Source organism: Manis javanica, chromosome 11 (assembly GCF_040802235.1).
Source record: "Manis javanica isolate MJ-LG chromosome 11, MJ_LKY, whole genome shotgun sequence".
Lineage (NCBI taxonomy): Eukaryota > Metazoa > Chordata > Mammalia > Pholidota > Manidae > Manis > Manis javanica.
The window spans coordinates 52,687,086-52,699,662 of NC_133166.1; the positions used below are offsets into that span (position 1 = coordinate 52,687,086).

The following is a 12,577-nucleotide window of genomic DNA, read 5'->3' on the forward strand; positions in this document are numbered from 1 at the left end:
TTCCCTTAATATATTTTCTCTGATTTATGTGACATACACAAACTACATAATGGTGTGACGGACTATAAAGGTTTTATTGCCACTTATTTGGTATTGCCTGCATAACTCACTCTGAGTACCAGTTGCGGGTATCTCAAACCAAGTGTCATAAACATTTATAGCATGCCACTCCACTTCCTACTTTCCATAGAGACAAAACGTTAGTGCTCACAAAAATACTTATAAATCTAATAGTTTGTAGTGAAAACTTTCATTTTATTTAGATTACAGATCTCCAGTCTGCAGTAAGAAAAACAAATGTAAGGAAGATTTATGTTACTTCTCTGCAGGACTCCAATTATCTGGCAAATTCCTTCCTCAGGGAAAACTACTTTTCAAAGATATCCTCAGTAAACGCATACTTAAATTAACATAAAATTGGCAAGGTCACTTCTATCTACACCTTTGAATTCATTTGTAAATAACGACTACTCACTTCCTTGCTTCCCCAACCGGGACCAGACTCCAAGCATCACAGGTGCCGAAAAGACTTACAAAAAGGAATGAATAAGAACAAAAGGATGTAGGCGCCAGGAGGAAAACAATTTCCTATAACAAAATTAATCTCAGAAGGAATAGCAGATCCAATACCTGGTATTACTGAAATTTAAATTGCTTTTAACATGGTGATCAGAGATAGTGTATCACATTTATGAGGTCTTCTACTATGCCTGATTTGCTTAAACCTTTGTTAGGCTTATCTAGAGGGATAGATTTCTGTGCTAAGCACATTAATAGGTGTTAAACCAGTACTGATTTCTTTTGAAGGTGGTGGTCAAGAAATAAAGCTTTATTTTTAACTTTAACTTTATGCCATAGGATCAAACGGTGATTTCTATGATCCCTACATTTCTATACTCATGAGTTATTACAAGAAACACAATTCTGATACACAATAGAACCTCAAATAATCATTGAATTACCTCCCACCAAACAACTTGGAGTTCAGATGGGAAATGTTTGCATAGAGTCTTGTTGAAGTTCCAAGTCTCAAATAAGAAGTCCAACACAAAGTGAACATACTGAGCTAAATTTATTGTAACTAGTCATCCAGATGGTAGTTGAATTAATCAGTAAAGAAGCAGTATTTATTTGGGATGGAAGATTCTGAAATTCAGAATGAGAAAGTCCCCAAGGTGGGGGTGGCGACAGTTAATAAGAGCCCTTGGGAAAGGTGCTTTCAGCGAGGATTGGAAAATAATACGTTTGAATTTGAATCTCTTTGAATATAAATCTCCCCTAACAGCAGGAAAAGGGTCCTCTAGCCCAGCAAGCTTTGGGCAGGAAGGGAGTAAACGGAACTGTGAAACAGCCCTCTCAGCTGTTTCTGGTTTGGGACGAGGCTCAGAGAAAGAAATTGCGATGTGGGAACTGAGTATTTCAATCACTCAAAATAACTCGAAGGGTCAAGTAACGAACTCCATGCAAAGCGTTGACAAGCCTCCCCCTTCGCAGCACCCCACGCTGGGTTTCCGCTCAATTTCCCCTCCCTTCTCCAAGGGCAGAGACGGCCGGCACGGCCCCTTCCCACGCGGGGTGCGGCGAGCGTGGACAGCTCCCCTTGGAGCAGCCGAGGGCGGGAAGTCCGCGGTCCGCGGGTTACGGCTGGCGGGCGCCCATCCGGGGCCCGAGCCGGCTGGGCCGGGCAGGCCTCGAGCCTTTCCCCACCCGGGCTGGCCCTTCAGAAGCGATCGGTGGCTGCGAAGGCCTCGCCCGGCCCGCGAGCTGCGAGCGCTGGGTGCCGAGGGGAGGCGGGGCGAGACCGCGGGGCGGAGGGGGGACGGGAGGTGCATCCTGGGAAATCCACCAACATGGGGCGAAGCGGCGGCCGCCGCCGTGAGTCCTGGCCGCAGATGCCGCCGCTTCCCTGACGTCCGCTGGGGCCTCGCCGCGCGCCGCGGCCCGGGTGTCCCCGGCACAGACCGGCCCGCGCGCTCTCTGGCCGTCCGCCCCGCAGGGCCATGTGAGGGGGCAGCGCCCTCCGCCACCGCCTTCTCCTCCTCTTCCTCCCCCGCCCCCTCCCGCCCCCCACACACTGGGCCCTAGAGGAGCCCCCGCTGCCGCCCTCCCTCCCTACGCAGCCCCCGCGATGGACAGGAACTACCCGACCTCCGGCTTCGCCGGCCCGCTGCCGCCGCCTCCCGCGCCCCCGGTCGCCCCCGCCGCCTCCCGCGCCGCCGCACCACCCCTCGCCCCCGTCTGGGCCTACGAACCCCGAGCCGCGGCCGCCGCCGCCAGCAGCTGCAGCAGCCCCAGCCTCAAGGCCAGGTAGGGAGAGCGGGCGGAGGGGTCGTGGTGGTCCGAGGAAGGCCGGTGATGCGTGTGGGGCCTTCGCCCCTGTGCAGCGCCGCCCGGGGGGCGCGGGCCGCGCGGAAAGCCCTCCACGCTTCTCGTCGGCCTCGCCCCCGCCGGGAGAGGCGGCTGTGGACTCTTCTGCGGTGCGCGCGGGGTGGGTGGGGGTGGGTGGGAGAGCCCAGGGCGGGATCCGCGCCTGGGCTGGCCGGGGACGCTAGGTACAGGGAATGCTGGGCGGGAGTCGTGGGTCTCCGTTGCCTCCCGATCTTGGGCTCTCCCACGGTGAAGTTTGGGTTCTCGGCTGAACTCGGCGATCAGGGAGACCCGCACTGGCTCCTGGGGCCTAGGGGGCCGCCAAGATGTTTGGGGTAGTGACATGCCATTGTACTGGAACCGACAGTGCGGTATTGGGGGCCCCGGCAGTGTCAGGGTGGTGGAGGCGGGAGAGAAAGAGGCGCCGAGCCGCGTTCCTGGCGTTGGGGGACCTGGGAGGGTTGGGCTGCAGGAGAACCCCCGGGGCGTGGGGCCCGGGAGGGGGCCTGGCGAGGCGCGAACGCTGCGCCTGGGCTGGGTGACATATGTTTGCGTTGGTGGCTAAGATTTAGCTATTTCTCCACGCGTTTAAAGTTACTCTTGGGTTTCCTCCCCTTTTAACAGCAGGAAGTAAGGAATCTCTCTTTGCTTTCCGTGTCTTGGGGTGACTAAGAGTTGGGAAGAAATTGGAAGGGGGATGGTCAGGGGTATGGTCAGTGAAAGCCATAAAGGTTGAAGAACAGAAGCATGCTTCTCCATCTCGGCTTCTGAAGCCCTGGTTCATTATGTAGAGTGGGGTTCAAGAGTTCATCTTTGCTCCAGCATGGCCAAGGGAATATAAAATATTGACTTTTACTGGATATTTAAGCTCTCGGGAAATGTGTAATAGTACCACACTGTGAAACGGCCTATTTGAATGATAACTGGAAGGCGTGGTTTGGTTTGGACGGTTCGGGAGCCGGGTGTTTTAAAGCCACCTCTGCCGAACAATGCAGAAGCTGGTAGGTGCAGCTTCTGATTACAAGGACCAGGGAATCCTGGGTTGCTAATGACTTCATCCTCAGCTACCAACAGGAAGCTTCGTGGCTTTATGATCTCATCAGATTTCTTCATTATTGTCACAACATAAGTTTTTTGTTTTTGTTTTTTTACTTTATGTATTAGTGTTAGAGCTTGTCATCTTTGTTTTTACAAAAGTTCACATTCATAATTTGGAAAATACGTTTGAAGAGTAGCTGGCCTTTGTCTTACTACCTTGGGATGATAGAGAATGAGAAAAAATTGGTTCAAGAAAAGGGAATAAGCTCTCTTAGATTTTAGATCCTTTGTTTAAAGGAGCTGGGATTTAATAATAATAATGTAATGTGTGAATTTAGAGCTAAATAAATGCTGAAACCTTTCAGAAATAGCCATAACTTTGTATTATATACAATTAAAATTTAATTTTAAATGAAAAATGTTTTATTAGGTAAATGAAACAAATGCTACCTAGTTATTTCTGTTATTTCTTTTAGCAGAATACTTCTGAGGCAAGAAACTAAAATCTACTTGTCATATTTTCCAAATGTTATTTATCAAAGTAACAAAGAATGACTTCCCAAACACATTTGAAAACAGTAAGTAGATTCATTTGGAACACATGATCTAAAAGAGATTTATTTTGTTTATTGGAGATTATTGATTCTTAAATGCTAAGCCTCCCCCTTTTAAAAAAATGTATTTTAGGGTGGGTCAGCTAAATCATAGCATAGAAAATGCAGGCTTTCCCCCTCCCCCACCAACTTGCTTTGTTAACATCTTGTGTTAGGATCAGGCCATCTGTACAGGGTACACACACTTCTTAATTGTACCTCATTTTATTCCATAAGCTGTGCAAAGTCTTCTTTCATTTCAGTTTATAGAAAATATAGAATCTGAAATATGCCGTGTAAGCCTTTATTGTGTTTTCAGAGGCTTATTCATATTTTTATAAACATTTAAAAAAGCATTTTCATAATTCACGTATCAGTAGAATTTTTGTTCCCCTTTGTGGCAGTTTCTTCTTGAAGGTGCAAATGAGTACTACTTGTGATGATATAATATATGGATATTTATCCGTGAAGAATAAACCTGTCTGTCACCTTATTTCCAGTAGCCTAACATGATAATGACATTCAGGTGGTACTGACATGGGATCTAACATCCTACTTTTATAAAGTCTTTGGTTGGTCCTGAAGTGGATCATCTGCATCAGTTGTTAGGAAAGAACATGGTAAACAATTTTTTGTGTCTTTAAAATAATACTTTTTTGGTATAACAGCTCCATCAGATATTAGATATTTCTACTGTTTTAACAATTAAAAAGTAAAGAACTAATGGGAAGCCCTAGTATTTTATCTTAAAGAAGGTGTATGGAGAGATTCCTGAATATTTCTAAAAACAGTATGTGCTAGGTACACGGGGAGTTCAGGGATAAGAACTGGTCGTATAAGTCTCCCATTTATTTGTGCTCTTTCCAGTTAATCTTAGGGACCAAATAAGCATATCTTTGCCTATTACCATGCCGTTGGAAGTACTTTTTGTTGAGCTATTTTAGATACTAAATACCTTTGCATGTTTTTGGAAATGAGATGATCATCAGGAAGCTGCAGACCTGCTGTCCTTTCTCTACCTGATATTTATATCTTGTACAGAATAGGAAGAAACAGGCTGATTCATTATGGTGATGATAGATATTTTATTTGTATTTGAGTATACACCAGAAAGTGACTAAATGGAAATACTTAGTTATAAGCAGACTTATACTTGGTTTTTGTCTTTGTAACTTGAAAGTCTGTTTTTTTTTGCCACCAGTTTTTAGAATTTCCTAGTACATAAGTTCTTTCTGATTGTAGTGTGAGTATGCAGTGAGTGTGATAGGCATCTTGCCATAAAACAAAGCAGTGATTAGCTTCTCTAAAAGTGGTCATTTTTAATAGATTTTAAATCCAGAGTTTCCCTCAAGGCTTTTGGAAAAAGACCTTGTAAGATCACAATTTATGAGGATTAGTGAAAAGTTACTTCAAGCAAACTGCGTTCAGAAAGTATTTTCCCATAGAAACAATTTTGTAAGTAATAGGAGGGGTTACTTACTGAGCAACTAATTTGTGTGAGTTACTGCTTTGATATACACACACTCTTACGCTTTCATTTATTTAATCCTCACAGTGGTCTTTGAAGTAGATATTATTTTTACCTTTTGTGAATGAGGAAACTAAGGCATAGACACATTAAGCAATATACTTAGAACCACGTAGCTAGTAAATAGTGAGCTGGGGTTTAAACCTGGACATTGTGGATCTGGAACCTGCATGGTGAATTGCCATACTGTATTATTTCATGGTAAACTAGTCTAATTCTGTAATCTCCCTAGTTATATGGCTTACATGAGCTTCTGTAGCTTTCCCGGAAACTTAACCGTCATTATTACTCTTATTTCAGTCTTCTTGGTCACTCTTGAGCATTTTTTTTTTAATTGAAACATGCTTCCTTTCGTTTCCATAACATTGTATTTTCTTGGTTTCCCTCCTCTCTCTCTGGCCCACTTGTTTGTTTACTATGTCTTAACGCTTCTAATCTGTGCATGTTGTTGTTTCCTCAGGGTTTGGGATTGATACGATTTCTTGTCCATTCTGAAGTGCTTTCTCCTGAGGGCATTGCATCCATGTCCATGCTTTAATATTGTCTCTGGAGATGCCCATATGTATGTCTAAAGCCCAAACCTCTTCTGAGCACCTAATCTGCGCATCTGGCTGCTTCTTTGAGCTTTTTTTTATTAGGGTATGTACTGGGCATTTAGTGATGAACGCATGCATTCCCCATCCACCGCACCTCTGCTTGTCTAGTGAGGATGTCTCTGTACGTCACACCACTATCCAATGCGTTGCTCAGATCAGAACGTAGGAGTTTGTTTATGCTCAGTCATCAAGCCCTACTACTTTTCCATCTCTTAAGTAATCTTGAAATTGTCTACTTATTTCTGTTTCTGCTGCTCCACCTTAATCCAAGCCGCTATTATTTTTCACTTGGATAACTGCAGAAGCCTCTCAAGTAATCCTGAATGTTTTCTTTCCTTCAATTCATTCTCCTCATATGATCCAGATGGTTTTTTAAAAAACATACATCTACCATTTTGATCATGTTGCTTCTTTGTTTAAAATCATTCCATTGTAATTCCTACATCTTAGGGTAAAGTTTTAAAAAATCTGTAATATGAAGTAATATGGCCCTGCGTTACTGGCCTGCTTAAAATTCCTTGGATCATCCTAAATTCCTTTCTAAACTTATATGCTGTTTATCCACCTACATGACTCTCACCTTTTCCTCATCTCCTAACGTAAGGGTATCTCATGTTAGAAACCTATCGACCCCTGTTGGTTTGTGCAATGATATGTTTTCACAGTGCATTTTACTGTCCTTTCATATATAATTGACTCTTGAACAATATGGCTTGAACTGTGTAGGTCTATTTATACCCAGATTTTAAAAAATAAATACATTGGAAAAATTTTTGGAGATTTGCAACGATTTGGAAAAAAACATTTTCTCAAGCTTACTTTATCGTAAGAATATAGTATATAATACATATACAGAATGTGTGTTGATCACCTGTTTATGTTTTTGATAGGGCTTCTGATCAGCAGTAGGCTATTAGTAGTTAAACTTGGGGGGAGTTAAAGTTATATGTGGATTTTCAACTGCACGGTGTAGGGAGGGACAGCATCCCAGCCACCCCAACCCCTGTAGGGGGTTGACTGTAATTCTTAGAAATATAATTATGCCTATATGCTGTTTATATAATCTTATGCTTTAGAATGGAAGTTCTCTGAGGGACTGTCTCTTTTACTTACTGCTGTATACCTAGTACTTTAGTGCCTAGCATGTAGTTGTTAACTTAATACATATTTATGACATGAAAGCCAGAAGTCTGCTTTAGTGAGGGAATTGGAAGTCCTTTTTTTCCTGCTGTAGCCTCTAGGGCTTTTCCCCATCCTCCTCCTCCTCTTCCCTGTAATAGGGACCAAGATGAAGGATTTATGGTGTTTGTAATTTTCATAGGTTAGAAGTGTGGGGATAGGCTGCTGCTTACTTTCTACCTACCCATGTTATGTTCTCTGGAACAAAGTGAATACTAAAATGTGTAGCAAAATTAAGTTTTTTTTTCTTTCATTCATTAAGTAAGTATTTGAGTACCCACTGTATGCAAGGTATGGTTGCCTTTATTCTCAAGTATTACATTTATGCAGTGAAGCCTTGAGAATTCAAATGGCAAGCATTCACTCACTTGTTAGAATGTGCTGGCATCTCTGAATTTCTGTTACTAAGTTCTCCAGGGTACCACAAAAATGACAAAGACACTGTCCTGCCTCTCAAAGGACTTATGATCCACAAGAGTGACAGGGTAATACACTGTTTCCCTACTTGGTTTTTAAATACCGAAGTACCCAAGAACTTGGAGTTCATCCTTTTTTCTTCTCTCTCAACTCACTCAAGTTGAAATTCACACATATGTCAAATGACTTACAAATTTGTGTCTCTAGGTTTATATCTAGCTGCCTCCCAATCATCTTCACTTGGATATTGAATAGTTACTTGAAACATATTATTTCCAAGACATAATGATCACTCTAACCCTCAACCTGGTCCACCTTCAGTACTCGCCACCACAGTAAATAACATCACCATTTACTTTGTAGTGCAGGCCCAAAAGGTTAATGTGCCATCTATGATTCATTTCTTTACTCCCATATTCACTCCCTCAGTAAATCCTGTTGGTTGGTCTCAGTTTCCCATATAGACTATTGCAGTTGCTTTCTATTGCTTTCCTTGGTTTCACTTTGCCCTTCTAGAGTTGATTAAGCATGCAATAGCCAGAGTTAACATTTAAAAATCTGTATCAGGTTATGTTATTATTCTGCTTAAAATCTTCCAGTGTTAGAGGAAAAACCAAAGTCCTTATCATGGCCTACCAAGCCCTACATGATCTGAGCCTCAGCTCATTCTCCAGCATCACCACTCCTACCAGCATCCTTTAGCCAGACTGGCTTTACTTCTTTTATTTATTTATTTATTTATTTATTTTTATTTTATTATTTTCTTTATGTTGGTATCATTAATCTACAATTACATGGAGAACATTATGTTTATTATGTTTCCCCATTCACCAAGTCCCCCCAACATACCCCTTCACAGTCAACTGTCCATCTGCGTAGTAAGATGCTGTAAAATCACTACTTGTCGTTGTGTTGCACAGCCCTCCCCGTGCCCCCCATGCACTATACATTCTAATCGTAATGCCTTTTTACTTTTCCCCCCACCCTTATCCCTCCCTTCCCAACCATCCTCCCCAGTCCCTTTCCCTTTGGTAACTGTTGGTCCATTCTTGGGTGCTGTGATTCTGCTGCTGTTTTGTTCCTTCAGTTTTCCTTTGTTCTTATACTCCACATACGAGTGAAATCATTTGGTACTTGTCTTTCTCCGCCTGGCTTATTTCCCTGAGCATAATACCCTGTAGCTCCATCCATGTTGATGCAAATGGTAGGATCTGTTTTTTTCTTATGGCTGAGTAATACTGCGTTGTATATATGTACCACATCTTCTTTATCCATTCATCTACTGATGGACATTTAGTTTGCTTCCATATCTTGGCTATTGTAAATAGTGCTGCGATAAACATAGGGGTGCATCTGTCTTTTTCAAACTGGAGTGCTGAATTCTTAGGGTAAATTCCTAGAAGTGGAATTCCTGGGTCAAATGGTATTTCTATTTTGAGCATTCTGAGGAACCTCCATACTACTTTCCACAATGGTTGAGGTAATTAATTTACATTCCCACCAGCAGTGTAGGAGGGTTCTCCTTTCTCCACAACCTCGCCAACATTTGTTGTTGTTTGTCTTTTCTATGATGGAGATCCTTACTGGTGTGAGGTGATATCTCATTGTGGTTTTAATTTGCATTTCTCTGATGATTAGCGATGTGGAGTACCTTTTCATGGTCTGTTGGCCATCTGGATTTCTTCTTTAGAGAACTGTCTATTCAGCTCCTCTGCCCATTTTTTAATTGGATTATTTGCTTTTTGTTTGTTGAGGTGTGTGGACTCTTTATATATTTTGGATGTCTATCCTTTATCGGATCTGTCATTTATGAATATATTCTCCCATACTGTAGGATACCTTTTTCTATTGATGGTGTCCTTTGCTGTACAGAAACTTTTTAGCTTGATATAGTCCCACTTGTTCATTTTTGCCTTTGTTTCCCTTGCCTGGGGAGATATGTTCATGAAGAAGTCACTCATGTTTATGTCCATGAGATTTTTACCTATGTTTTTTTCTAAGAGTTTTATGGTTTCATGACTTATATTCAGGTCTTTGATCCATTTCGAATTTACTTTTGTGTATGGGGTTAGACAGTGATCCAGTTTCATTCTCTTACTTGTAGCTGTGCAGTTTTGCCAGCACCATCTGTTGAAGAGACTGTCATTTCCCCATTGTATGTCCATGGCTCCTTTATCATATATTAATTGGCCATATATGTTTGGGTTAATGTCTGGAGTCTCTATTCTGTTCCACTGGTCTGTGGCTCTATTCTTGTGCCATTACCAAATTGTCTTGATTACTGTGGCTTTGTAGTAGAGCTTGAAGTTGGGGAGTGAGATCCCCCCCACTTTATTCTTCCTTCTCAGGATTGCTTTGGCTATTCAGGGTCTTTGGCGTTTCCATATGAATTTTTGAACTATTTGTTCCAGTTCATTGAAGAATGCTGTTGGTAATTTGATAGGGATTGCATCAAATCTGTATATTGCTTTGGGCAGGATGGCCAATTTGACGATATTAATTCTTCCTAGCCGGGAGCGTGGGATGATTTTCCATTTGTTAGTGTCCTCTTTAATTTCTCTTAAGAGTGTCTTGTAGTTTTCAGGGTATAGTTCTTTCACTTCCTTGGTTAGGTTTATTCCTAGGTATTTTATTCTTTTTGATGCTATTGTGAATGGAATTGTTTTCCTGATTACTCTTTCTATTTGTTTATTGTTAGTGTATAGGAAAGCTAGAGATTTCTATGTGTTAAATTGTATCTTGCAACTTTGCTGAATTCTGATATTAGTTCTAGTAGTTTTGCAGTGGAGTCTTTAGGGTTTTTTTTATGTACAATATCATGTCATCTGCAAATAGTGACAGTTTGACTTCTTCTTTACCAACCTGGATTCCTTGTATTTCTTTGTTTTGTCTGATTGCCATGGCTAGGACCTCCAGTACTATGTTGAATAACAGTGGGGAGAGTGGGCATCCCTGTCTTGTTTCCGATCTCAGAGGAAAAGCTTTCAGCCTCTCACTGTTCAGTGTGATGTTAGCTGTGGGTTTATCATATATGGCCTTTATTATGTTCAGGTACTTGCCCTCTATGCCCATTTTGCTGAGAGTTTTTATCATGAATGGATGCTGAATTTTGTCAAATGCTTTTTCAGCATCTATGGAGATGATCATGTGGTGTTTGTCCTTCTTTTTGTGGATATGATGGATTTTCGAATGTTATACTATCCTTCCATCCCTGGGATGAATCCCACTTGGTCATGGTGTATGATCCTCTTGATGTAGTTTTGAATTCGGTTTGCTAATATTTTGTTGAGTATTTTTGCATCTACATTCGTCAGGGATATTGGTCTGTAGTTTCTTTTTTGGTGGGGTCTTTGCCTGGTTTTGGTATTAGGGTGATGTTGGCTACATAGAATGAGTTTGGGAGTATTCCCTCTTCTATTTTTTGGAAAACTTTAAGGAGAATCGGTATTATGTCTTCTCTGTATGTCTGATAAAATTCTGAGGTAAATCCATCTGGCCTTGGGATTTTATTCTTGGGTAGTTTTTTAATTACTGATTCAATTTCTTTGCTGGTAATTGGTCTGTTTAAATTTTCTGTTTCTTTGTGGGTCAGTCTTGGAAGGTTGTATTTTTCTAGGAAGTTGTCCATTTTTTCTAGGTTTTCCAGCTTGTTAGCATATATTTTGTCATAGTATTCTCTAATAATTCTTTGTATTTCTGTTGTGTCCTTCGTGATTTTTCCTTTCTCGTTTCTGATTCTGTTGATGTGTGTTGACTCTCTTTTTCTCTTAATAAGTCTGGCTAGAGTCTATTTTGTTTATTTTCTCGAAGACCCAGCTCTTGGTTTCATTGATTTTTTTCTACTGTTTTATTCTTCTCAATTTTATTTATTTCTTCTCTGACATTTATTAATAATGTCCCTCTGTCTGCTGACCTTAGGCCTCATTTGTTGTTTTTCCAATTTCGATGTGACATTAGACTATTCATTTGGGATTGTTTTTCCTTCTTTAAATATGCCCGGATTGCTATATACTTTCCTCTTAGAACTACCTTTGCTGCGTCCTGGGGCTTTGTGTTGTTGTTGTCATTTGTTTCCATATATTGCTGGATCTCCATTTTAATTTGGTCATTGATCCATTGATTATTTAGGAGCTTGTTGTTAAACCTCCATGTGTTTCTGAGCCTTTTTGCTTTCTTTGTACAATTTATTTCTAGTTTTATACCTTTGTGGTCTGAAAAGTTGGTTGGTAGTATTTCAATCTTTTGGAATTTACTGAGGCTCTTTTTGTGGCCTAGTATGTGGTTTATTCTGGAGAATGTTCCATGTGCACTTGAAACGAATGTGTATCCTGTTGCTTTTGGATGTAGAGTTCTATAGAAGTCTATTAGGTCCATCTGTTTGTTCTAGTGTGTTGTTCAGTGCCTCTGTGTCCTTACTCATATTCTGTCTGGTGGATCTGTCCTTTGGTGTGAGTGGTGTGTTAAAGTCTCCCATAATGAATGCATTGCATTCTGTTTCCTCCTTTAATTCTATTTGTATTTGTTTCACATATATTGGTGCTCCTGTATTGGGTGCATATATGTTTATAATGGTTATATCCTCTTGTTGGACTGAGCCCTTTATCATTATGTAGTGTCCTTCTTTATCTCTTGTTACTTTCTTTGTTTTGAAGTCTGTTTTGTCTGATACTAGTATTGCAACACCTGCTTTTTTCTCCCTGTTGTTTGCATGAAATATCTTTTTACATTCCTTGACTTTTAATCTCTGCCTGTCTTTGGGTTTGAGGTGAGTCTCTTGTAAGCAGCATATAGATGGGTCTTGCTTTTTTATCCATTCTATTACTCTGTGTCTTTTGATTGGTGCATTCAGTCCATTTACA

General features: G+C 41.3%; 1 protein-coding gene across 4 annotated transcripts in view; it reads left to right on the forward strand.

Annotated features, from left to right (window-relative positions):
- Positions 1–2,111: 2,111 nt before the first annotated feature.
- QSER1 (glutamine and serine rich 1) overlaps positions 2,112–12,577 on the forward strand; it is a 115,655-nt gene continuing 105,189 nt past the window's right edge. For 3 of the 4 annotated variants that reach the window (XM_037019669.2, XM_073216373.1, XM_073216372.1), the window contains exon 1: positions 2,112–2,307. In XM_037019669.2, the coding sequence (XP_036875564.2) occupies positions 2,129–2,307 (179 nt within the window). In that variant the 5' untranslated portion in view covers positions 2,112–2,128. Of the gene's footprint in view, positions 2,308–3,884; positions 3,984–12,577 lie in introns of all 4 variants that reach the window. The other variant, XM_073216371.1, reaches the window with a different exon arrangement.